General features: G+C 42.9%; 1 protein-coding gene across 1 annotated transcript in view; it reads right to left on the bottom strand.

Moving 5' to 3' along the window:
- Window positions 1-1,720: 1,720 nt before the first annotated feature.
- Window positions 1,721-27,513, bottom strand: part of LOC132234519 (adhesion G protein-coupled receptor E2-like) — a 51,944-nt gene continuing 26,151 nt past the window's right edge. The window contains exons 13-24 of the mRNA XM_059695471.1: window positions 27,031-27,208; window positions 22,130-22,237; window positions 21,724-21,944; window positions 21,369-21,542; window positions 20,082-20,279; window positions 19,575-19,810; window positions 11,440-11,506; window positions 11,089-11,180; window positions 10,090-10,258; window positions 9,894-10,004; window positions 3,973-4,034; window positions 1,721-2,148 (exon numbers count right to left, since the gene is read on the bottom strand). Of these exons, the coding sequence (XP_059551454.1) occupies window positions 3,984-4,034; window positions 9,894-10,004; window positions 10,090-10,258; window positions 11,089-11,180; window positions 11,440-11,506; window positions 19,575-19,810; window positions 20,082-20,279; window positions 21,369-21,542; window positions 21,724-21,944; window positions 22,130-22,237; window positions 27,031-27,208 (1,605 nt within the window). The 3' untranslated portion in view covers window positions 1,721-2,148; window positions 3,973-3,983. The remainder of the gene's footprint in view (window positions 2,149-3,972; window positions 4,035-9,893; window positions 10,005-10,089; window positions 10,259-11,088; window positions 11,181-11,439; window positions 11,507-19,574; window positions 19,811-20,081; window positions 20,280-21,368; window positions 21,543-21,723; window positions 21,945-22,129; window positions 22,238-27,030; window positions 27,209-27,513) is intronic.

The following is a 27,513-nucleotide window of genomic DNA, read 5'->3' as shown; positions in this document are numbered from 1 at the left end:
TGCTGTGGGGCCTTGGGCCTTCTTTTGGAAGTTCTGGGTCTCTCTGACCCAGCTGCAGTTTGTTAGGTAATTTTCAGATTGCAAAGGGCCAAGTCTTTCATATGCAAAAGCCTCTGCACACAGCTTGGGTAGGGCAGCATCTCAGGGAATCAACAGGGTGGCGCAAACAGCTAAGGCAGATCCTCTGTCTTTCCCTAAGAGGTACTGTGTCTCAGTGTCCCGGTAATCACTGCAAGCACCTCTGAGAGAAAGCCGCCCCCGAGTTCCGACCAATGCCAGACAGTCCAATTTCTCCCCGTATGAATCTGGGCCCCCAGAGACTTGCCCGGAACTGGAGTTCAGAGCAGTCGGGAGCTTGAGACTCCCTTCTGATTGAAAAAGACAACTGCGTCCTCAGTTGCCAGCCCTTTCCATGTGCACCTCCATACCTCTGCACTTTACTTCCGCACCTCCTCTGAGTCTCAGTGTGCTTTTCTTTTTCTTTCTAGTTATATAATTTCCACTCAGCCAGCCTTCCTGTAGTTCTGGATGATGTCTGTTTCATCTTTTAGTTGTATTTTTGAAGTGGTTCTGCGAGGCAGCAATTTCAGGTGTTTACTTAGGCCGCCATCTTGGTTTCTCCCAGTCATTTTTTGTTTTCTTTAAATTTCAATGATGGTATGCACTTGAGCATGTTTAATGAAAAATTCTTGATCAGTGGAGGTAGATGGCACTTTGTGGAGCAGTTCCTGAGACATTCATTGCAGTATCTCCTGTCATGCTGGGTATTAATATGAGAAAATGTTGTTTAATAAGGATAAAGAGGAATACTAAATAGCTTTATTTTGAATTACTTAATTATTGGCAAGGAAGCATATATTCTTGGATTGGTTACCCATTTCCTTTCTTTATTTTAACAATTAGTAAGAATTCCTATTCCACACTCAGCCTTTTCCCTCAGTGGTCATGTGTTCTCTACTTTTAATGAGAAATTCTGTCATGTTCTTGCGGAATATAAATTGAGGACTGGCCAACTTCCAGGCAAAGATATAGGGTGTTGAGAAAAAAGTCACTATAGTTATGAAGATGGAGAAATAGAGGTCACCCATTGTACCTTAAATCTTAATGCCACAGAGGCAGCATAGTCAGATTACATTTATGCAGTGAATCCTTCACTCTACCAGTTGAAAATCTAGTTTAAATTTATTTTCTACTGCATGTGTGTTTTTGACATAAAATTCCCATACCCAAGGGACATAATGAATGAAGAGCCTTAAACTCAGTTTCCTCAGACAAATTTTATTGAATAAGTCTCTCTATTAGAATCTTATAGCTGCAGTAAAGTATTCCCATGCTAGTTGTTTAAAACAAACATAGACTCTTACAGTGTAGCTCTCAGAAGCTTGAAATGAGTCTCACTGACTAATCCAGGGGTGTGCAGGCTATGGTTTTTCTAGAGGCTCAGGAGAGGGTCTGTTTCTAATGCCTGTTAGTGCTCCTGGCCCCCCACATCCCTTGGCTCATGTTCCTTCTCCCATCTTTAAAGCCAGCTGGGTAGCATTTTCAAAATATCTCTGAGACCAACTCCGTTGTCTCTCTCTTCAACATTAACAGAACCATACAGCTAGGCCTTATCAATTGGTTTTGACATTTGTCATGAAATCTACTTTGAAAGAAGACTCTAGACCAGTACTCAGCAGTGGTGACAGTCTGCATGGAGAACAGGAGCTTGCACCAGAAAGTTACACAACACACTGCTTCCTTTATTGATAAAATCTTGTTATGGAATAAATGTCAGTTGAACTAAAGCTTAGTGATGTTGTTGATTTACAGTCTATCCCAAGGTTCTTTTTTCCTCAAGGGCCAATACCAGTTCATGCACCACATTTTGAGTAACACTGCCATGGAACATGAGTGCCCTGATGGCAAGGAACTTGCTATATTCATTTTTGTGTAACTGATAGCCAAAGCACATGGACATAGCAATGTGTATTGCACAGGTAGGGCTGGAGCAGGCAGAAATTTGGAAAGAAAAATTAAGATATGGAGAAGTGGGCAGTGGTGATCCTCAACACTTGGCAGGTTGACTTGCTTCAAAGATGATGGATGGATGGATGGATGGATGGAACAAGCCACACACAAAGTTATTTGTAACTGAGTCATGTTGTTCTAAAGAACAGGGTAAAAGAAAAAGATGGCAAAGAAATTGTTAGTACTCCAGATGTGTGCCTCAATTTTTAATTCTTTGCATACACTTTCATATTTATGCCATTTCCATATGCTATCCACACTAACATTTTCTCAATTCACGTATCTACTGCTTAGTGTCAGTTATGCCTATAAAGCAGATGCACACGAAACTGTCCATTTTGACTCTATAGTCCATTATTTTAAATTAGAGGCCTGGTGCACTAATTCGTGCACCAGTGAGGTTCTGTTAGCCCGGCTTGTGGGATCGGGCCAAATCCAACTCTCCTACATCCCCCCAAACGTCCTGGATTGTGAGAGGGTGCAGACCAGGCTGAGAGACCCCACCAGAGCAGTATCAGGGCTGGGGAGAGATGTGAGAGGTTGGCCAGCTGGGGAGGAACCGCAGGTGGGCTCCAGGGCATTTCTGGCCCATGTTGCCTAGTTGGGATCAGCCTGACCTCAGCAGCAAGCTAACCTACTTGTCCGAGCATCTGCCCCTGGTGGTCAGTGCACATCACAGCGAACAGTTGAGCCACCTCAGCATATCATTAGCATATTACGCTTTGATTGGTTGAATGGCAGACCAGACACTTAGCATATCACGCTTTCATTATATAGGATGGGAAAGATTGTATTATAACTCTCCACCAATTTCCTGAAGTATAGCTAAAACCAATTAAAGATTTATATGTCAGTAATAAAATACCATGTTAGGATATAAAATACTTAAAACATTGCTTCCTTTTGACTGCCAAATGAACATAGTTGTTAAGAGTAGTTTCGTAAGAAGTCATATTTCTACTTCATTGCTCACATTTCCAAGATGTTCTTTTTACTCCCTGAACTTTTGGAAGACTGACTCATTGTAGAAAATAACCTTTGCTTTGGCAAAATGTAGAAAGTCCCGAGGAAACAAGTTCAGGACGAACCCACTGTAGTTGGAAATGACTGACATTGAGTGTGATGTTATGATGACCTCTCTTAGCACCAGCAATATCTGAGACACACACTTTACTTTGTTTTCTCTCGGCGCACTTTTTCTACACATTGTTTTATTTGAAATCATGTTTTTAGCTCGAGGTATAAGCTTTTCCTGTTTAATCATGAGACAGAAAATATTATATTGAGAGATACACACATTTTTAAAAGTTCAGACATTATCACCAAAAAAAAAAAACCACAACAAAAAAACAAAACAAACAAAAATAAAATAAAACCAACAACAACTGCATTCTGCTGGGAAAAGTTTAACCAGGGAGATAGTCTGTGGAATATACCCATGTGTTTTTTCCTTTCTTTCTTTCTTTCTTTCTTTCTTTCTTTCTTTCTTTCTTTCTTTCTTTCTTTCTTTCTTTCTTTCTTTCTTTCTTCCTTCCTTCCTTCCTTCCTTCCTTCCTTCCTTCCTTCCTTCCTTCCTTCCTCCCTTTCTTATTGATGTTGCATTGGTTAATAACATTATGTGTTATAATGTTAACATTATATATAATTTGGTATAATTCAGCAATTTTTCTTCTGAGTATCTATCTGAAGAGCATAAAAAACCAATTAAAAACGATAAGTATACCCCTATGTTCATTGTACTATTTACAACAGTCAAGATATGTAAACAATGTGTATCCATTGATGGATGAATTTATAAAGATGTGGTAGAAAATGCAATCGAATACTATTCAGCCATAGAAAAGATCAAATATTGCCATATGAAACATCAATTCTGAGAGTATTAGAAAATAAGTGAAATAAGTCAGACAGAAAAGGACGAAAATCACATGACTTTTTACCTGTTTTTCTTTAATCACTCACCTTTAGTTTTCTTAGAATTGACTTAATTTTCTCCTTTCTGCTGTCATTCCATCATCTTTTACCTGGGGAAGAGATAAAACTAAAATGATGGAAATGGCTATTAAATAAATAAATTAATAAATAAATAAACAAACAAATAAATAAATATTCAAGTCTTTTCTCAGTTTTTCTGGAAAATTTAAAGAAACATTCATGTACCTTTAACCAATTATTCTTATGTCACATTGTTTTATCTCTTTATGCACATAAACACACTTTCACTTAATATCAAATTTATAAACTTATGTAATACCTGAGATTCACATATCATAAATTAAATCATTTTAAAGTATACTATTCAGTGGCATTTAGTACATTTGCCATATGCACTCATCCCCTCTATCTAGTTCTAAAACATTTTCATCACCTCATGAAGACTCCATGTTCATTACGTAGTAATTTCCCATCACTGTCTCCAAGCTCCTGGCAACAACCAATCTACTGTCTGTATCCACAGATTTATCTACACTGGATAGTTCATATAAATAGAATTGTCCAATATATAGCCTATTATATCTGAATTTTTTTTTTTACTTAGCCTAATGTTTTAGGGGTTCATTCATATTATAGCATTGTTATTAGTTGAATTATATACCCTAAAAATTCATATGTTGAAATCCTAACCTCCAGGACCTCAGAACATGACTCAGACAAAGGGTTTTTAAAAGAGGTTTTAAATTAAAATAAGGACATTAGGGGGAGCTCTAACCCAATATGACTTGTGTCCTTACTCAAAGAAGGGAGATTAGGGCAATGTCAGCAAGTTGGCAGAATAGGAAGCTCCAGACTTCCTTCCCCTCATGGACACATCAATTCACCAACATGAATCCATTTCCTTTGTGAAAAATCCAGAGATCGCTTGAGAGGCTCCTGCACCCCAATTGAGTATGACACCAGCTGCATTGAAGCCAGTAGGAAAATTCATGGCACCATCTTGCCACAGGAGATGACTGAATTGTGCCGCCAACATTCTAACATTTTGAGGGTCTGCCTGAGAGTGAGTTTCGTCTCGCCTGAGAATGAGCACCAATGGGAAAGTGCCACAAGTTGGGATGCACTGAGAACAAAGGGGATGGATTGGACCAGCACATACTCACTGTCATTGACCTTTCCCCACTTTAGCACAGAGCAAATAAAGAACAAATGGTGCAGCTACTGTAGAAAACAGTAGGGAGTTCCCTCAAAAAATTAAAAATGGGCCCTGGCCAAGTGTGGCTCAGTTATTTGAAGCGTTGTCCCAGACAGTGAAAGGTTGTGGTTTGATTCCTGATTAGGGCACATATGTGGGTTGTGGCTTCTATCCCTAGTCAGGGAGAGTACGGGAGGCAGCCAGTGTTTCATCCTCAAAACTCTCTCTGTCTCTCTCTCTCTCCCTTCCCCTCTTTCTCTAAGCATGCTCTTGGGTGAGTATTAAAACAAACAAACATAGCAGCACAATTCACCATAGCTAAGATCTGGAAACAGCCTAAGTGCCCATCAGTAGATGAATGGATTAGAAAACTGTGGTAATACTATGCTGCTGTAAAAAAGAAGGAACTCTTACCATTTGCAACGGCATGGATGGAACTGGAGAGCATTATGCTAAGTGAAATAAGGCAGTCAATGAAGGAAAAATACCACATGATCTCACTCATTCAAGGATAATAAAGACCATTATAAACTTTTGAACAATAATAGATACAGAGGCAGAGCTGCCTCAAACAGACTGTCAAACTGCAGTGGGAAGGCCGGGAAGGGTTGGGGGGCAGAAGGGAGGGAGGTAAGAGATCAACCGAAGGACTTGTATGCGTGCATATAAGCATAACCAATCGACATAAGACACTGGAGGGTAGGGGAGGCCAGGGATTGTCAAGGGTGGGGGGGGGGAAGGACACATATGTAATACCCATTGTAATACTTTAAGCAATAAAACAATAAAAAAAAATATAAAATGCAAACCTACAAAAAAATAAATAAAATAAAACAACAACAATGGAACTATCATATGACCCAGAGATTCCACTTCTGGTAATATACCTAGAGAAACCCAAAACACTAATTCAAAGGAATATGTGCACCCCTATGTTCATTGCAGTATTATATACAACTAGAGGCCTGGTGCATGAAATTCATGCAATAGGGGGTGTTCCCATCAGCTCAGCCTGTACCCTCTCCAATCTGGGACCCCTTGGGGGACGTGCAACTGCCGTCTATTGGATATCCCTCTCACAATCCAGGACCATTGGCTCCTACCTGTTCACCTGTCTGCCTGCCTGATCACCCCTAACTGCCTCTGCCTGCCGACCTGATCACCCCTCACAGTTCCCCCCATTGCTGGCCTAGTTGCCCCCAACTGCCCCCCTTGCCAAACTTGCCTCCCCTAACTGCCCCCCCACCAGCCTGGTCACCCCTAAATGCCCCCTCGCCAGCATGGTTGCCCCTTACTGCACCCCTGCTAGCCAGGTCACGCCCAACAGCCCCCACCTCTGCCAGCCTGGTTGCCCCTAACTGCACGCTGCTGCCAGCCTGGTCACCTCTTACTGCCACCCCTGCTGGCCAGGTTGCCCCCAACTGCCCCCCTCTGCCAGACTGTTTGTCCCCAAATGCCCCCCGCCAGCCTGGTTGCCCATCCCTGGCCCTCTTGTCAGCCTAGTTGCCACCACCTGCCCCATGCTGGCCTGTTCTCCCCCAACTGCCCCTCCCTTGCCAGCCTGTGCCCCCAACTGTCCCCCCTCAAGCCTGGTCACCCCTCACTGCCCCCCTCTGCCAGCCTGGTCATCCCTAACTGCCCTTCCTACTGACTTGGTTGCCCCCAACTGCTCCTCCTGCTGGCCTGGTCACCCCCAACTGCCCCCCCCCCCCCCCCACCGGCCTGGTTGCCCCACGCAGCCTGCTGCTCAGTCGTATGGTTGTCCCTCACTAACCCCCTGCCACCCTGTCACCCCACTCAGCTTGTTTGGTTGTCTGCTCGGTTTGGGATGTGATGGCCCCTGGCTGTTTATATATATAGACAGCCAAGATTTGGAAGCAGCCAAAGTGTCCAACAATAGATGAATGGATAAAAAAGCTGTTGGTACATTTACACAATGGAATACTATGTGTGTGTGTGTGTGTGTGTGTGTGTATATATATATATATATATATATATATATATATATATATATATATATCTTATCCTTTACGACAGCATGGATGGACCTGGACATTATTATGCAAAGTGAAATAAGAAGACAAAGACAATATGATTTCACTTATATGTGGAATCTAATGAACAAAATAATTTAGCAAAATAGAAACAGAAGCATAGATATTTAGAACAGATTGACAGCTGTCAGAATGGAGGGGTTTTGGGGTGCTGGGTGAAAAATGTGGAGAGATTAAGCAAAAAAATATATACATATGACATATAAACATGTGCAAAAGTATGGTGATAGCAAGGGAGAAAGGTGGGTGGGGGGAGGTGGAGGTGGGTAAAGGAGGATAAATGGATGCAAACAGAATTTTCTTTGGGCGGTGAGCACACGATGCATTGTGCAGATGATGTTTTATTGAGTTGCACACTTGAAACCTGTCTGTTTTTTTAAACCAATATCACCCAAAATTCAACAAGAAGTTTATAAATACTGTACTTCAGGAAATTATTCAGAACTGAACACAAGAAAAGTACATGTAACAGGTATAACACAGGAGTGCCATGATTTCATTTGTGTTTTGAAAGAATCCCTTTGACTTCTGTGTAAAGAGGAATTAGAAGGAGACAAGAGTAGGAAGGGATAGTCGGTCAGAAGGGAATTGCAGTGGTTCAGACGTGAAGATGGCAGCCTGGCTCAGGAGGGAGTGATGGAGACTGAGCCATCTGGGCACATGAGGGATATTCTGAGAAGATAAGAACAATAGGACTGTATAATGGCTAGGTTGTAGGGGGAAATAAGGTAACTGTGGAGTAACATTCAGGTTTCAAACTTGTGCAAGGGAATGGAAGTAGTGCCAGTCAGGGAGGGAAAGACACCATGGAAAAGGATGGGATTAGGGTGAAGATGGAGGGTCATAAATTGGAAGGCTGAGTTCAAGGTGGCTTGGTAATATTAAAGATGTCAAGTAACTGGAAATACTCTTCTAGTTCTCAGAGCTAGAGAAAAGTATGTGGCCATCATTTGCATCTATATGGTGACTGACCCTAAGGAATGAATTCTATTGCCTAGGAAGAAAGAATTTAATGAGAATTTAAATTGGTTGAAGCTATAAAAGAAACAAAGAAAGAAAAGCTAGAAATAATGGAGAAAGACATGGAGGAGGGGCATAAAAGTAGATTCTAGATAGGATAAGGATGGAGTGTTTCATGAGAAAGAGTGATAAATAGTGTAAGAAGTTTCTGGAAAGATTTTAGGGGCACGGAGATCATTGTAAACCTAAGAGATATTTGCTTTGGTGGAATGATGTAGGAAAGAAGCGAAAATACATGAATTGAGGGAATGAATTTAAGACAAGGAAAGAACGACAAAGAAAAGTCAACTCTTGGCTGGTAGCTAGAAGGAAATGGTAGGCCAAGTGGTACATGTTTGTAAGATGGAAAAAAAATCAAACATGTTGCTACAACATTGGGAAGAATGCTTTTGAGAAGGTGAGGGAAGAATGAAGGGGATGAGGGTAGGAGAAAGACAAAGAGGGAGGAGAGAGAATGTGTGAACAATAGTGTAAGAAGAATTGATAAGGCAAGAATGATGGGGTTCAAAGTGAAGGTGAAAGTTGTCTTCAGAGAGAAGGGAAATGGTGTGAATGATATGGCAATGTGGAGAAGGTGCATGCTAATGTATGCGTGGCTGAGAGGGTGCAGTTCACAGAGTCATCACAATGACTCAGGTTTTCTCTGTGGAATATATGGTACGAATATTTTCTGAGAAAGGGAGAGGGGATAGAAGATCCAACTGTGAAACCAGTGTTTGTGGAAGATGAGTGAACAGGTGAAAGATATACAGGATTTCCTGGGAGTGTACTAGACTTCTTTTTAAAACATTTATTTTAAAATATGTTTTTATTATTTGAGAGAGAGTGAGGAAGGTACAGGAATAAAGAACGAGAAACATTTATCTGCTGAGTCCTGCATGCCCCCTACTGGGGATCAAACCCGCAACTCAGGAGTGTGCCCTGACCAGGAATTGAACCAGGGACCTCTTGGTTCATGGGTCAATACTCAACCACTGAGCCACAGTAGGCGGGCATAGTAGGCTCCTTTAAATGGGGAAGAAGATGCAAGGTGTTTAATGGAAGATGGAAGAAGAGGTGAGATTGTAAGTAAAAGAACTTTCTATGTCTAAAATTTTTTTAAAAGAACTTGGTAAATCTAAACCACTGGTGGTTCTTAGTAATTATTGCCATGAATTATCTGATGCAATGATGGCTTTTCCTTCCTGGTTTTACAGTGGATGGAGGGTGCCGAACATATCAAGCAGCCTCCTTAAGTCTAAAATGCTAGCTAACACTTATTTCCATTTATTTCTTAAACATGTACATCATTTCCCCCATTTTTGCCTTTTTCTTGCATAGCGCTGAGTGACTACGGGATAGAGATGGATAAAGGGTAAGATAATGTGGGTCTGAGTGCAACGGGCATCCCTGCTTCAGATCATTGATTCTTGCTTATTTAGCTAACCATGCATGGCACAGGGCAGGTGTTCAATAAGAGTGCTACTGTGTAAAAGTCAAGATGAACACTGTTCCTCAGGAGTAACAGCAAAATATATATTTTCTAAGTGATACCATTGCTAATTGTTAAGGAATCCGAGAGTAAATTCAGTGGGAGCCATCCTAGGGCATCACCTGCTATGTACCCAGGTCGTCCAGTGTGTTGGCATGAGGTACTCTATCAGTTAGTGAAGTGCTCTGGGAGCAATGCATGACCTTACCACACTGTGTTTACGGGCATCCGACAGGATTCCGCTGGAGAGCGTGTATTGCTCAGACTCCACTTGGATTTTCGTGACCTTTTTCAACCATTTCCTGTATTGTTCCCGGACCTGCAGAGACAAAGCATGCTCTGAGTCAGCTCACTGAGAGGAGTGTGAATGGAAAGAGTCTTGGGTGGGAGGTGGACAGTGGTACCTGCTGGCTGAGGAGACAGTACACCAGGAAGATGAAGACGCCCTGCAGGCTGTTGATGATGGTGAAGAGATAGGCCATGGCATGAGCAGCTAGACCCACCTGCAGGATTCCCAGACACCACGTGCAGCCCAAGATGAAGAGCTGAGCTATCGCTTTAAATGTCAGCATCCTGGGTAGGAGGAGAAGAGAGGCCCGTATGCACCCAGAACAACAGGATCAAGGCCATTCTCATCTCCACCCAATGAATGCTCCTGATTTCCCCTGTGGGTGGTGAGTTCACAAACAGACTTGAGTTCAGCTTTGACCTTTACTGTCAATGATTCTCCACAATAGAAATGCTACTTGGCTCCAGGATGGCATTTGGATTGAATTGAGTAAGATTGTGACACTTCATAATGTAAGTTCAAAAAAAAATTCTATAATGCTCCATGATGATACCTAATTTTATCTAACCAACATTACCGAGTGTGTTCTGTGCATTAGGCTGTGTGCTGGGGCCTGGGCATTAAAGATTACAGAGGCAAGATTTCCATTTTCATAAAGGTCACAGGCTATTCCAATGACTAATACAGCGGAAAAATGACATGCAAAATGTAGAAAGGACACTAGAGAGGGGTGAGAAGGAGCCTGACTGAGAGTGGGTATGGAAGTGCAGACTGGGTTGTGGGAGGAGTCACAGATTTTTCTAAGTGAACACAGGTTCTTTGTACTTTTGTTGTAGGACCGCTGACAAAAGGCCAAAGACTGTTTATCAACAAATGTCAATTCCTCCTGTTGCTGAGGGAGTTATACGATGGGATTAGAGACAGAACACTGTGGCCAGGAAGTCAGCAGCCCACCACTGAATCCAAGCTGGCTGCCATTGGAGGTCAGCTGCATCTCTTTACTCTGGGTTCCCTCAGAAGACCCCGAGAAGGGACGTCAGGGATGCTGAGGCACATGGATTTGCTCTTGGGACCACACATGTCTGTGGGGTTGTCACCCTCTTCTCCATTTTACCTTGTATTCTTGAGGGTGGACACATCACTGTTGAGCGAAGAGAGTTTGCTTTTCAAAATCCAGAGGGTCATCAGAAAGAAAGCTAGATTGACCTTCAGGAAAACACACAAGGTTTAGTGAATGAAACTTTAGTTTGTTATCTCTAGTCTAGCCCATCGAACAGAAATTCCACATTTAAGTAGTTTTCATATTTAGTAACAGTGTTAAAGCTTGTAGTTTTAGGAGGTGTCTTAGAAAACAAAGAAAACCCAGACAGCCCAGGGACATTCTTGCTCATGTCATCCTCCCGCCTCCTTATAAGTTTAATGACCCTCAGCTGAGCGTTAAGGATGCTCTGATGTCATCACTCACAAAGAGGATGGCGCAGACTGGTCCAAGGAAGCCCCATATAAATCCCTTTTCTGGGTGGAGCCAGCAGCTAAGAAAGAGAGAGAATTAAAAATGCATTGGTCTTTAGAAATGTAGAACAATTATGCAAACTCATGCATTAATTCATTCATCAACAAACATTGAATGTCTCTTCTGTGATAGGCTCTGTGGTTGCCTCTGAAGATACCATCATGAAGAAAGTACACATGGCCTTTAATCCTACACATCTCACAGACACACAATGAGACACACTCCAACAACAAAACAAAAATGGGAAGCTAATGCTCTATCCACTGAGCCAAAGCAGCTAGGGCTGAGTTTTTTAAATGGCTTTTTTGAGAGGTAGCTTAAATACCATAACATTCACCCATTTAAATTGTACAGTTCAGTGGCCTTTAAAATATTCATAGAGTTGCCCTAGCTTGTTTGGCTCAGTGATAGTGCATTGGCCTGCGGACTGAAAGGTTCCGGGTTTGATTCTGGTCAAGGGCACATGCCCTGGTTGCAGGCTCGATCCCCAGTGGGGGGCATGCAAGAGGCAGCCAATCAATGATTCTCTCTCATCATTGATGCTTCTGTCTCTCTCCACCTCTCCCTTCCTCTCCGAAATCAATAAAAATATATTTCAAAAAATTCATAGTGTTGTGCGATCATCACCACAATCTAACTTTAGGACATTTCCAACTCCTCAGAAAGAAACTCATTCATACTAGCAGCCACTTCTCATTCCTGCTCCCATGCACCCTACCGCCCACATAGCCCCACGGCATCATTAGTCTACTTTCTGTCTCTATGGATTTGCCTATTTTGGACATAAATGGAATCGTACAATACGTGGGATTTTATGACTGGATTCTGTCACCTAGCATGTTTTCAATCAAGGTTCATCCATGTTGCAGAATTTTTTTATGGCTGAATAATTTTTTTTAAAATTCTTCTTATTATTTTTGTTGTTATTACTCACCCGAGGATATTTTTCCATTGATTTTTTTAAGTATAGTGGAAGAGAGAGGGAAAGACAGAGGGAAACATCGATGTGAGACAAACACATCGAATGGTTGCCTTCTGCATGCGCTCCAGACCAGTGCCTGGGAGGAGCCTGCAACCAAGGCACGTGCTCTTGATGTGAATTGACCCAGGACCCTTTGGTCCGCAGGCCAATGCTCTATCCGCTGAGCCAAACCAACTAGGGCTATTTTTTTTATTTTAACCTTTTAACCTAATCGCTGTGATGTGACATCTCATTTTGATATTTTTGATTTTCATTTTCATAATCACTGATGATGTTGATCAACTTTTCATACACTTACTGGTCATTTACATACCTTGGAACAAATGTGTATTCAAATCTTCTGTCCATTTTCATTTATTTATTTATTTATTTATTTAAATCTTAATTTTTTTTAAATATATATTTTATTGATATTTTACAGAGAGGAAGGGAGAAGGATAGAGAGTTAGAAACATCGATGAGAGAGAAACATCTATCAGCTGCTTCCTGCACACCCCCAACTGGGGATGTGCCCACAACTAAGGTACATGCCCTGGACCAGAATCGAACCTGGGACCCTTCAGTCCGTAGTCTGACGCTCTCCACTGAGCCAAACCGGTTAGGGCTAAATCTTAAATTTTTTAAAAATTGATTTTAGAGACGAAAGGGGAGGGAGAGAGAGATAGAAACATCCTTGATGAGAGAGAATCATCGATCAGCTCCACAATGGGGATCTAGCCTGCAATCCGGGCATGTGCCCTGATCTGGGAATCGAACTGTGGACCTCCTGGTTCCCAGGTCGACCCTCCACCACTGAGCCACACCGGCTAGGCTATTTAAATCTTTATTGTTGAAAGTATTTCATAGGTCCTCTTTTTCTTTTGTCCATTTTTAAATTGGGTTGTCTTTTGTTATTGAGTTGTTCCACCTAATTTTAACAACAGTGCTAAACAGAAGTTCTCTTGAGATTATAGGTTTGTAACTGAAGTGTAAAGGGCTTAGTTAAGTCTATTTCTTAATGGTTTACTGTGAAAGAATTTACTCCTAATCCACATGAGGGTAAGAACAGGGGTGGGCAAAAGTAGGCTTACAGTTGTGTGTATGTGAAACAGTTTATTCTGGTACTATTATTTATTATTGTATTATTTTCCATACCAACAATTGTAAACCTTCTTTTGCCTACGCCTGTACAGAGGACATTTCAGGTCAATGGAGAGTGTAGTAGGACATTGAAATATACACTGAGGAAAATGTAAGCAGGAAAGAACTGATGTGTCCAGGAAGGAATCTCTCTAGAGTTGAGCTGACTTCCTGAATGTAAGTGTGTAGACTTGCTCTCCTTCTAAAAACAACAAATGCATAAGCAAAACAACTAAGACCAACCATTTCAAAACTCTGACAACTACCCAAAGCCACAGAACAAACTGAAATAGTCCATCGGAGAGAAACTGCCAAAGCTCGGTAAGATTGGTGAGGAGGGACTCTGTGGTGTTTCAGCTTCTGAACTCTTTCCACTCCTTCTCTCCCCAGCTTAGTGGTGAGGCCGCCAAAAGCTGATGGCTTTGCAGACAACAGGGAGAGCTGACATTTTTTGGAGCTTCGTTGAAAGCATCATCATTATCCCCAGAGCACAGTCAGTATTTTGTTCTGACCCTTTAGTTCTCCAGGAACCCTGTCTTCTCCAAATTTGGTGTATATTTTATTCCACTGAAAGCTCATCTCAGTGAGAGACAAACAGCCTGCCCCTAGGGCATTGCCAAAATAATAGCAAATGCCTGTCAATAACTTTGCTAACTGCCCTAAGGCTGTGATTTCAGGTGGTGTCAACAAGAACTTGTCTGAGGCCCTGGCTGGTGGCTCAGTTGGTTGGCATATGGTTCCAATGCGCCAGGTTTGTGTGTTCACTCCAGATCAGGGCATATACAAGATTCAACCAATACATGCATAAATAAATGGAACAAAAAATTGATCTCTCATTCTCCCTCTCTCTCTTTCTTTCTCCAACCTCCTCATTTTTTTTTTAAATTAAATCTTTATTGTTCAGATTATTACATTTGTTCCTTTTTTTTCCCCCCATAACTCCCCTCCTCCCAGTTCCCGCCCCACCCTCCGCCCTCACTCCCCACCCACTGTCCTCATCCATAGATGCACGATTTTTGTCCAGTCTCTTCCCATATCTCCCACACCCCTTTCCCCCCCAAGAATAGTCAGTCCATTCCCTTTCTATGTCCCTGATTCTATTATAATCAACACTTCATTCTGTTCATCAGATTATTTATTCACTTGATTCTTAGATTCACTTGTTGATAGATGCATATTTGTTGTTCATAATTTGTATCTTTACCTTTTTCTTCCTCTTCCTCTTCTTAAAGGATACCTTTCAGCATTTCATATAATCCTGGTTTGGTGGTGATGAACTCCTTTAGCTTTTCCTTATCTGTGAAGCTCTTTATCTGACCTTCAATTCTGAATGATAGCTTTGCTGGATAAAGTAATCTTGGTTGTAGGTTCTTGCTATTCATCACTTTGAATATTTCTTGCCACTCCCTTCTGGCCTGCAAAGTTTCTGTTGAGAAATCAGCTGACAGTCGTATGGGTATTCCCTTGTAGGTAACTGAGTTTCTTTCTCTTGCTGTTTTTAAGATTCTCTCTTTATCTTTTGCTCTTGGCATTTTAATTATGATGTGTCTTGGTGTGGTCCTCTTTGGATTCCTTTTGTTTGGGGTTCTCCGCGCTTCTTGGACCTGTAAGTCCATTTCTTTCACCAGGTGGGGGAAGTTTTCTGTCATTATTTCTTCAAATAGGTTTTCAATATCTTGCTCTCTCTCATCTTCTGGCACCCCTATAATTCTGATGTTGGTACGCTTGAAGCTGTCCCAGAGGCTCCTTACACTATCCTCGCATTTTTGGATTCTTTTTTCATTTTGCTTTTCCGGTTGGATGTTTTTTGCTTCCTCGCATTTCAAATCATTGACTTGATTCTTGCGCTCCTCTGGTCTGCTGTCGGGCGTCTGTATAATATTCATTATTTCAGTCCGTGTGTGCTTAATTTCTAGTTGGTTCCCCAATATAAGATCGAGGGTCTTATTAGTTTTTGTGTAGATCTCATTAAGTTTATCGGCAGCTTCTAAACAGTTCTTGAGAGACCTTAAAAGTGTGGTTCTGAACTCTATTTCTTCCATTGACAATTTTGTCCTGTTTCTTTGTCTCCGCCTTTTGTTATGCTTCCTTGGTGCAACCCCTAGTGGTCTTTGTTCACAGTCTTATAGATAAATCTTGATTGTTGTAGCTAATTCCAGGGAGGGTTTGACCTCCAGGCCAAGTGGCTATGAGAATCAGCTGTGTCAGCAGTGAGAGAACTTCTGTCCTCTAGGGAGGTGCTAATCTAGCCTTTGCCTGAGGCTATCCGGCAAATGCCTCTGTGCAGGGCTTGGGCGGGGCGGGTCGCACAGGATCAACAGGGTGGGCCGGAAAGAGCAGTTATGGCGGCTCTCAGTCCTGTCCCCAGGGGCTCTGCCTCTCTGAGTCCCAGCACCCCCTGCAAAGCTGGGAGAGAAAGCTGCACTCGCTCTGACCGAAGCCAGACAGTCCCGTTTCTCCCACCTGAGTCTGGGTCCCCAAAGACTCGCCCGGATCTGGACCTCAGAGTCTGCGACTCCCTCCCAATTGAAAACGCCAACCGCGCCCTCCGCCGCCAGCCCGCTCCGCACACTCCGCACCTCAGACTTTGACTTCAGCACTGCGCCTCCTCTGAGTGTCCGTATGCGTTTCTCTTTCCTCCTAGTTGTAGGACTTCCACTCAGCCAGCATTCCTGTGGTTCTGGGTGATGTCCGTTCCGTGTTTTAGTTTCACTTTTGAAGTAGTTGTTCAAAGCAGCAAACTCCGGCGTTAACCTATGCCGCCATCTTGGTTCTCCCCCAACCTCCTCATTTTTAAAAAATACATATTTGTATTTTTGTTGTTAATCCTCACCTCAAGGATATTTTTCCATTGATTTTTAGAGAGAGTGGAAGGGAGTGGGAGAGGCAGAGAGACAGAGAGAAACATCAATGTGAGAGGGACACATCAATTGGTTGCTCCTGCATGCACCTGCAACCAAGGCCTGGGAATCTGCAACCAAGGTAGGAGCCCTTGCCTGGAATTGAACCTGGGACACTTCAGTCCTTGGGCTGTCGCTCTATCCACTGAGCCCAACTATCCAAGGCTCAACGCCCTCATTTGTATGTCTTCTTGGGAGAGATGTCTATTCAGGTCCTCTGCCCATTTTTTATTTGGATTGTTGTTGTTGAATTGTATGAATTCTTTATATATTTTAGATAATAACCCCTTATCAGAAGTGTTGTTTGCAAATACCTTCTCCCATTCATTGGGTTGCCTTTGGATATCTATCCAAAAATTTTTAAAATATTTATTCACAAAGATATGTGCATGACTATGTTCATTGCAGCATTATTCATGGTGGTCAAGACATGGAAACAACCCAAGTATCCTTCGATAGATGGTTGGATAAAGGAAATGTACTAATTATATACAATGGAATACTACTCCGCCATAAGGAAACATGAAGTTCTGTCTTTGTGACAACATAGATGGATCTTGAGACTATCATGCTAAGAGATACAATTTAGACAGAAAAAAAAAATCAAGAATCCTATGATTTCACTCATATAAGATACAAAACTGAAAGCAAGAAATGAACAAACAAGACAAGCAAACAAACAAAAAAATCATAGACACAGACAACAGAGGGAAAGAGGGGTGTGAGGAGGTAGTGAAGGGTAAAGGGGAAATATAGGTTGATGGAAGGAGATTTGACTTTGGATGGTAAACATACAATGCAATATACAGATTATGTATTATAGAACTGTACACTTAAAACGTATATAATGTTATTAACCAATGTCACCTCAATAAATCTAATTCAAATATTTTAATTTGTACATGTATGTTTATAGCAGCATTTTTCATAGTAGTAAAAAAATGGAAACAATAAAAATGTTTGTCATCTGTTGGATGGATAAAAAATGTGATGTATCTGTATAATGCAATATTATTTACAAAACAACAATACCAGCAACAACAACAATTCCAGGCTTGGCTGGAAGCTGCAGAAATGGCCACAATCACAGCCGGGACTCCGTAGCCCACAGGTCATGATACTTGCGACAACATGATGAACCTTGAACACATCATGCTCAGAATCCAGTCACAAAACACAGCGTTTATGATTTCTTTTATGGGAACATCCAGGATAGGCAGATCCATGGATTAGTGGTTGTCAGGGGTTGAGGTATGTGGACTGTCAGTGGTATGTCAGTGGTAGCAGGAATAAGGACTGCATGATATTTTGTACAAGATTTCTTGCTTTTTGTTGTTGTTGTTAATCTCCACCCGAGGATATTTTTCCATTGATGTTTAGAGAGAGTAGAAGATAAGGGGAGAGACAGAGAGAGAGAAACATTGATGTGAGAGAGACACATTGATTGGTTGCCTCCTGAAAGCATGCCAAAGAACTGGGTCCCAAACGGGGCTGACTGGGGATCAAAACTGCAACCGAGGTACATGCCCTTGACTGGATCGAATCTGAGACGCTTCAGTCCGCAGGACACCACTCTGTCCATTAAACCAAACCAACTAGGGCATGAGGTTTCCTTTTGGGATTTGAAATCATTGTGAAATCTGATTGTGGTGATAACTGTACCACTCTGTAATTATTGTGAGAACCCTTTAAAGGTATGTGAAATGTATTTCAAAAAGAAGTGAAAACATTAAACTTAGTATAAAAAGCTGACAATAAAAGAGTGCAAGCTCTGGAGAATGACTCCTTTGATTTGAATCCCAGCTCTGCTACTTACTAGCTGTGCCCCTTTGGACATTTATTTAAACTCGGTGCCTCTATTGACTTATCTATAAAATGGGTCAAATCACAGTGTCTAGTTCACAGTATTGGTGTGAAGAAGAATTGCATTAACTACTATAAAAATGGTTAGAAAAGTGCCTGGCATAGCCTGGGTGGTATGGCTCAGTGGCTTGAACATCATCCCATGCACTGAGAGATCGCTGGTTTGATTCCCAGTCAGGACACATGCCTGAATTGTGGGCTCCATTCCCAGTAGGGGGCATGCAGGAGGCAGCCCATCAATGTTTCTACTCTCTCTTTTCCCTTCCTCTGTCTCTAAAAATCAACAGGAACATATTTTTTAAAAAGAGATAGAAAAGTGCCTGGCACAGTCCAGCCAGCCTGGCTCAGTGTTTGAGCGTCGACCTATAAACCAGGAGTTCACGGTTTGATTCCCAGTCAGGAGGTCACAGTTCAATTCCCAGTTTGTGGGCTCAATTCCCAGTGTGGGGAGTGCCTCAGGAGGCAGCCAATCAATGATTAATGTTTCTCATCATTGATGTTTCTCTCTCTCCCTCTCCCTTTCTCTCTGAAATAAATATTTTAAAAAGTGCCTGGCACAGAGTAAGCACCATGTTAATTTCAACTATGTTACAATCTATAGTTTAGATTATTTAAATCAGCTCTATTTTTCCAAACATAAATTAGGGACAACTTGTACTATTTGGATAAAGAGGCAGGTTAAATTGTTTCGAATGATGTCCTAAGCACCTTTTTTCATGACACCTTTGTTAATTCAAGGAGAGTTTTAGAGACATTCTTCTGAATTATTATAAATTAGAGGCCCAGTGGATGACATTTGTGCACTGAGGGGGGTCAATCAGCCCGACCTGTGCCCTATCGAAGTCCAGGACTCCTTGGGGGATGTCCGAATGCCAGTTTAGGACCGCTCCCCTAAGCTGTCAGTCGGACATCCCCTGAGGGGTTCTTAGCGCTGCAATGGAGGCGGGAGGGGTTTGGGGAAGGGGATTGACCACCAGAGGGCAGCTCCTGCATTGAGCATCTGCCCCCTGGCGGTCAGTGCGCATCATAGTAACCGGTCATCCTGCCATTTGGTTGATTTGTATATTAGCCTTTTATTATATAGGATAGCCATCAGAAAGATGCCCTAACCATCATCACTTACTGTCTCTATTCATATGATCTGTCATAATCAGAATGCTATGTTGGTTCCACAAAGCCATGCTCCTGGGGAAGAAGAAAAAGAAACGGGAATTTGCCCTTACCGAGCAGGTGTTCCATAAAGGTGAGGCCTGGATGCTGCAGAAATGGCCACAATCACAGCTGGGACTCCGTAGCCCACAGGGAGCATGAACTTCTTCATGAACCTGCGCACACTGGAGTAGTTGACCACCGTCAGGTTGCGCGCGGTGAGGAAGAGGTGCAGGCCCTCCAGCAGCATCCAGGTGAAGGAGGCCAGGTAGAGATAGTGTAAGGCACCCGCGATGATGGCGCACAGCACCTGGGGGAGGGGTGAGAGTCACCAGGTGGGATTGTCAGGGTGGAGCATGGCCCCAGGACCTCTCCTATACCTTGGCATTTGGGAGAACTCTGCTGTATATGAAGGAATTGTCAAAAGAAGGTGTGATTTCTAGTTGGGTCAGTCAATGTAACATTGGCTACTTACCCCTCTAACCTTCCCCAAACCCAAAGTCATTTTATTAAGGTGTCCAATGCAAGTGTCCTCCTCATTCCATGGTCAGGGCATGCTTCCTTTGGGACAGTGTCGGTACCTTAGGCTCAGTTCTGTCAATGGCCGTGAGGAAGAGCAGGTGGGCCAGGAAGAGGCAGAGCGAGAGCTGCAGGTGGACTGAGGTGCTGGTGTTCTGGATGGCTTTGCACAGCAGGAAGGTGAGGGCCGCCAGGAGGAGGCACAGCAGAGAGAGGCTCAGCCCCACGTAGGTGATCACAGCCAGGGCGGGATCATCATCCTGGGACCCAGGAAAGAGGAGAGAGCAGTCACACTCTCCTAATCTGGGTTAATCACCCTTCTACCATTTTGAGTTTGGAGTGGGTTCAACAAAATTCGGAGTGGAGGAGCCAAGTGAATTTGTGATGTTTATGGACACTGTTAGAATTCTAGGGGGTTCTGAATTGATTCATCCAGATCCTGTAAAGACTGAGGGATAAGAGAGTCCTCATTCAGGACCAAGCCCTGGAAATCATAGGGTGATTTTCCTTCATGACTATGCTTATAGGTTATCATGTGATAGTCACAGACGCACATGGCTTTGGTTGAGCACCATCCTCCATCCGCATGAAGTGGTACTGTGTGACAGAGTCTGTATCCGGAGACTCGATGTTTAGGGATCAACTCCCCACCTTGGACTTACTCACCTCATCCCTGCAACACCTGTTCCTTACAGATTGAGATCCTTGGTTAAAGAAGGAAAAGTACTGATGATGGTGGTAGCTTAAAATTAATATTTCCAGCCTAATGTTTTATTTGTTTTTTAAAATATATTTTTATTGATCTGACAGGAAAGGAGAGAAAGAGATAGAAACATCAACGATGAGAGAGAATTATTGATCGGCTGCGTCCTGAATACCCCCTACCAAGGATTGAGCCCATAACCCGGGCATGTGCCCTTGACCAGAATCAAATCTGGGACCGTTCAGTTCGCATGCTGATGCTCCATCCACTGAACAAATCTGGCTAGGGCTCCTGACTATTTTTTAAAGATTAAAATTTTTCCTGCCTGATTTTTCAAATCATCTTAAATCCATAAGGAGAACTTAAAACAATTAATTTTAGTGTAAGTATGTGAGAAAGAGAAAGAGGGAAGGACAGAGAGAAAAACAGAAATGTGAATGTGATAAAGAAAATGGAGGACAGCAATCCTCATTTGAGTTGCTTGTGTATGACCCTGACAGGACAACCCAGGTGCACCATGTTTATTTATTGGCTCACATAAATTTCAGAATAATAAATTAAGTTATTTTAGGTGCAACTTGCATGGGAACTTATTACATAGCAATAGACATTGAACAAAGTCCCTTCTCAAGGCTCTCACCTGCACATCATCGTGGGCCATGAGGACAGCAAAGCTGCTGAGGTGGCTGCATTGGCAGGTGGTGCTGGTGTCTCCGGTGGCCACCATCCAGCAGCCTTTGGTAGACCAATGACCACTTCCATTCTGGCCCGGCTTCCAGAAGACACAGAACACCTTCTGCCTTGGCCCTGTGGTCACTGACTGTAGGAACAGAGCAATGTGTGAGCTGGTGATTAGGTGCTCAGAAATGCTGACCCAAATCCTGCTTGTGATGGGCTTCCCTGGGGAGATGATGCACCCATGGGAAAGCCCCTGAACGCCAAGACTGTGTCCAGGTCTCAGGCCTCTTCCACACCCACAGCCCCGTTTCACCAGCACTCACATGCTTGAAGACAAAGGTGACTGGAGAGCTGAGGTTCTGAGTGTCCTTGTTGCTCACAAAGGCTGTTATGACATCTGAGAGCAGGACAGGGTAGACTTCCTGCATCAGGCCCTTGTGTGTCTCATGCAGAACTGACTGCTCCTCAGTTTCCAGGACCAGGGAGGCCTCAACCAGCAACTTGCCCATCCCTGGAGCGGAGACAAGGCCCACCACAGAAGGGCCTACAAGACAAGGACAAGGTTTACACCTTGGGTTGTCTCAAAGGCCCCCTTCCTTCTGGGATTCTCTCCTTTGACCCTCCACAGCCTTCATTTCCCTTTAATATTTAATTTTCTGTTTGTTACATCCTTGGGTGACTTGTTCCACTGTAAATCCTCATTGACCTTCTCTCCACCTCAGTCATTACCTGAGCCACCTGAGTCCTGCACCACATCCCAGTTCACCAGCATCTTTGCCTGATTAATGCTCAGGGTGACATTCTTGTCTCCTTGCTTCTTCACCTCCAGGGACAGTTCTATGAATTGTGGGAGTTATATAAGGGAATTAGATTAGTAACTGTGCCAGCAGTTGTAGCTATAATATCATTTTTATGTATAGATATCTTTTATATGTATTATGTTACACTGTATACCATATCTACACTAATAAAAGAGAAAAATGGTAATTGGCGTACGACGATACCCTTTTCATTGGCTAATCAGGGCTATATGCAAATTAACTGCCAACTAAGATTGGCAGTTAACTGCCAACAAGATGGCGGTTAATTTGCATATGTAGGCACAATGCAGGGAGGCGAAAGGGAAAGCAGGAAGAAGCCCCCTGCCACTGACAGTGATCGGAAACCCAGGGGGGAGCTAAGAGCTGGGGGGCAGGGCAAAGGCGGCCCAGGGGCCGCCTTTGCCCTGCCCCCCAGCCATGATCGGAGAATCAGGCGCCTTTGCCGCCCTGGCCAGTGATAGCAGGAAGTAGGGGTGGAGCCAGCGATGGGAGCTGGGCATGGTCGAAGCTGGCAGTCCCGGGAGCTAGGGGTCCCTTGCCTGGGCCTAAAGCAGAGCCCACGATCGCGGGGCCGCTGCAGCTGCGGGTCCCCGCTGCCCGAGCCGGACGACTCAGCCAGAGGCGTTAGGCCTGGGCCGGGGTGGAGCCTGCAACCGCGGGGAGCTGGGGGTCCCCTGCCCAGGCCTGACACCTCTGCTGGAGGCCTCAGGCCTGGTCAAGGGGCCGATCCGGTGATTGGTGATTGGAGGGTGATGAGGGTCAACTCCTCTGGCCGAGTCATCAGGCCTGGGCGGGGGGCTGAGCTGGGGATTGGGGGGATATGATGGTCCCCTTGCCCAGGCCTGAAGCCTGGGTCAGAGGCGTCAGGCTTGGGCGGGGGCCAGAGCCAGTGATCGGGGGGAGATGGGGGTCCCCTGTCCAAGCCTGACACCTCTGGCGGAGGTGTCAGGCCTGGGCAAGGGGCCGATCAGGTGATCAGAGGGTGATGGGGGTCTATGCCTCTGGCTGAGGCATTAGCCCTGGGCAAGGGGCAGAGCCAGCAATCGGAGGGGTCTGGGGGTCCCCTGCCCAGGCCTGATGCCTGGGCCAGAGGCATCAGGCCTGGGCTGGGGGCAGAACCAGTGATGGGGGGAAATGAGGGTCACCTGCCCAGGCCTGACACCTCTGTCAGAGGCATCAGGCCTGGGCAAGGGGCCGATCCTGTGATTGGAGGGTGATGGGGGTCAATGCCTGAGGGCTCCCAGTATGTGAGAGGGGGCAGGCTGGGCTGAGGGACACCCCCCCCCACACACACACCCAGTGCACGAATTTCGTGCACCGGGCCCCTGGTATATATATAATCTCCTATATAAAAGCCTAATATGCTAAGTGACCAGTCGCCCAGTCGCTCGTGTTATTTATAACATTATTATAGATATACCAAATAATGCCATATATATGTTATAATAATACACATATTTTGTTTACATAATAATGATATATACCAATCTGAATTTTCAAAGGATTATCAGAGAAACTACGAAATATAACCTGAATGAAATAAACAAATTCTTATAGACCCATGAACTATAAAAGTAATTGAAGAAGTACAGTTTGAACAGACCAGTCACAAGTAAGGAGATCGACTCTGTAATCAAAACTTCTAAATGAAAGTTCAGACCTGAATTCGACTAAGCATTTAAGGAAGAGTTAACACCAATTCTTGTACACTCCTAAAAAATAGAATGAAAAGGAACACTGAATAATTTTATGAGGCCACAATTACTCTAAAAACCAAACTAGAAAAAGATATCAAAAGAAAACAAAACTATAAACCATTAACTCTTATGAACATAGATGCAAAAATCTTCAACAAAATATTAAAAAAATTATCCTAGAAGGCTCAAGACTTGTCCACTGAAAACTATAAAATATTGCTAAAGAAATTTAAAAACCCTATATAAATGGAAAGGTATGCTGTGATTATGAATTGGAAGGCTTAATATTTTAAACATGGCAAGATTCCCAAAAGTGATCTACAAATTCAATGCAATACTAACAATATTCCAAAAGAATATATATTTTTTTGCAAAAATAGAAAAGCTCATCCTAAAATTCATATGGTATTGCAAGTGGCCCCAATACCCAAACAATATTGAAAATGAAAAGCAAAGTTGGAGGACTCACACTTTCTGATTTCAAAATTTATTACTAGTATACAGTAATCAGAGCAATATGGTACTGCCATATCAGTAGACATATAAGCCCTCAAAATAAAATTGAGAGTCCAGAAATAAACCCATTTATTTATGGTCAACTGATTTTCAACAGAATCCTTCAATGAGGGAAAGAATAGTCTCTCCTGTAAATGATGCTGGGGCATCTGGCTCTACACAAGCAAAAAAAGGAAGATGCACCCACACCTCATACAATACATAAAAATTGGGTCAAAATGGGTCAAAGACCTACATTTAAGATCTAAAAGTAGAACAGTTAGGCCCAGCCCATGTATTTCAGTGATTGAGCATCTACCCAGGAAACAAGAGGCGCCCCAAATCCCCCTGTCTTCCCCCAGACAGGGCACATGCCTGGGTTGCAGGCTCTGTCTCCTGTGGGGGTGTGCAGGAGGCAGCCAATCAATGATGTTTCTCTCTCATTGATGTTTCTATCTCTCTCCCTTCCTCTCTCTCTAAAAAATCAATAAAGATATTAAAACTACAATAAAAATAGAAGTTAGTAGAAAACAGGAGTAAATGTTCATGACCTTACATTTGGCAATCAATTCTTAGATATGACACAAATATACAACAACAAAAGAAAAAATGTGTAAGACAGGCTTTACCAAAACTTAATGTACCTATTTATTAAAGTAAAAGGACTATGAAGAAAGTGAAAAGAATATATAGTTTGGGAAAACATATTAACAAATCACATGTCTCATGAGGGTCTACTAGCAAATATATAAAGAACACTTGAAACTAAACAACAAACAGCCCAATTAAAAAATAAGCAAAGGACTTGAACAGATATTTCTCAAAAGAAGATATACAAATGTTGACCAATCATATGAAAAGATGTTAAATATCAGTAGTCATTAGGGAAATGCAAATCAAAACCTTAATGAGTTGTCACCTGACACAATAGAAAGGCTTTAATAAAACCAAAACAAAATGGAAGTGTGATGTTTTGTTGGGGTTGGGGGCCACAGCCATTTTGCAAAATAGTTTGGTGGCTCCTAAAGGTTGAACATATAATTATCATATCACTCAGCAATTCATCTCCTACATATGGACCCAAAGAACTGAAGCAGTTGTTCAAACAGAAACTTGCACACCAATATCATAATAACTCTATTCACAATAGTCAAAGGGTGGCAACAATTCAATGTCCATAAATGGATGAATGGATAAACAAAAGGTGGTGTATACATGCAATGGAATAATATTTAACCATATGGTATATGCTACCATGCGGATAACCTTGAAAACAGTATGCTAGGTGAAAGAAGCTACTATAAGGTCATGTATTGTATGATTCCATTTATATGAAATGTGCAGAATTAGCTAATTCATAGAGACAGAAAACAGATAAATGCTTGCCAAAGGTTGGGGGAGGGAGAAATGAGAAGTAACTGCTTAGTGGGTGCAGTGTTCATTTCTGGGATGATGAAAACACTTTAGAAATAGAGGTGATGGCCTGTTTGGGGGTAGGCGTGCAGGAAGCAGCCCCTATTTAAAAAAAAAATATTTTTTATTATTGATAGTATTACAGTTATTTGTTTTATTATGGTAAATTTCACATAACATAAAATCCACCATTTTAATCAAAGTGTACATATATCTCCCATTTCCTCTCCTTTACCCCCTCTTCCCAGCCCGTACCCCTACCCCCAGATTTCACTACTCTATTGCCCGTGTCCATGGCCTATGCATATAAGTATATAGGTTCTTTGGTTTATCTCATCATTGATGTTTCTATCTCTCCCGCTCCCTCTCTCTGAAATCAACAAAAGCATATTAAAAAAAAATAGACTTGATGGTTGTTCAATTCTGTGAATGTATTAAATGTCACTGAATTGTACACTTTGATTAAAATGGTGGATTTTATGTTATGTGAAATTTACCACAATAAAACAAATAACTTAAATATCAGGTAATATTAAATTGTATTCTTCCAAATTTAATAACTTGTTTTCTTTTGAAGCCATTTCTATTTTATCTTAAATTATTTATTATAATTATTTCATCTGCTGATAATTTATATTACAATGAAAATGTGTAGTATTGATAATTTTTTTCATTTTCTTTTAATCTTATATTTTAATATGTTTATGAGCATAACAGGGAGGTACAATGCTGGAGGCTAAGAACAGTAGTTAGCATAATAAATGGGAGAAGTTCAGAAGGCTGATGGACATCTTCAGCAGGGCTGAAGATCTGCATATTATTACCTGCTGCCAAACAGTTGAGGTCAATTCCCCTAACCTGATAATCCTTTATTGTTTACCAAACCTTACCTTTGATATGTATATCTACTTTGCTAAAGGGTAAAATGTGTGAATAAAAAGCTGTGGGTCCAGAGTGGGGGGGCGGGGAAGGAACCCGCTCCCCTAGAGGGTGATGTCTCCGGCTGGCTTCCCCAATGCTTTCCAAATCTATATTTCCTGTCTAGTTTATCCATTTACGTTGCAGCCCCTTCTCCAGATTCCTGAACCCTTGCTGCAACAGGTTGCAGCAGTACAAGTGTGATCACTCAGCTCTAGTGCGATGGGAAGAGGAATGAGGTGAGGAGCAGGCAGAGCAGAGCCTGGGGGCAGGCGGTGTTACTTGCCTGTTCTTGCAGCTGTCCTGAAGGTCAGTGGCCCATTGGGCAAGGCCTTGCTCAGCTCTCTCAGGACGTGCTCCTGGCCAGTGAGCAGGTTAGTGGCCACACAGTGCTGCTCTGAATGGGGCAGAGTATCCAGGTCCCCCGGGTTCTCCAGCAGATTATCCACCTCCTGTATGATGTCCTGGGGGGATGGGGACACAGAACCAGTGGATCTTGTGCCAGAGAAGCTTCAGGAAGATTCTGCCCACTCAGCTTCTGAGAACAGACCCTAGAGCCTGTCTATTTGGGGACAAAGGTGGTACTGATAGGATTCCCTGGGTCTTTGCTAGTGAAATCCGCCACTCAGAGTTCAATCCCTGGTCAAGACTACCAAGGACAATGCAAGTTCAGCGGCCAGAACAAGAGGAAAGGTGTTAGTTAGTGCGTCTAAGAGTGAGTACAAATACTTGGACTGCTCTTCCCACCCACCCTGGGACAGCGGGGCCT

The sequence above is a fragment of the Myotis daubentonii genome, chromosome 5 (assembly GCF_963259705.1).
Source record: "Myotis daubentonii chromosome 5, mMyoDau2.1, whole genome shotgun sequence".
Classification (NCBI taxonomy): Eukaryota; Metazoa; Chordata; class Mammalia; order Chiroptera; family Vespertilionidae; genus Myotis; species Myotis daubentonii.
Note: the sequence above shows the minus strand (reverse complement) of the source record. Positions and strands in the feature narration are given on the sequence as shown.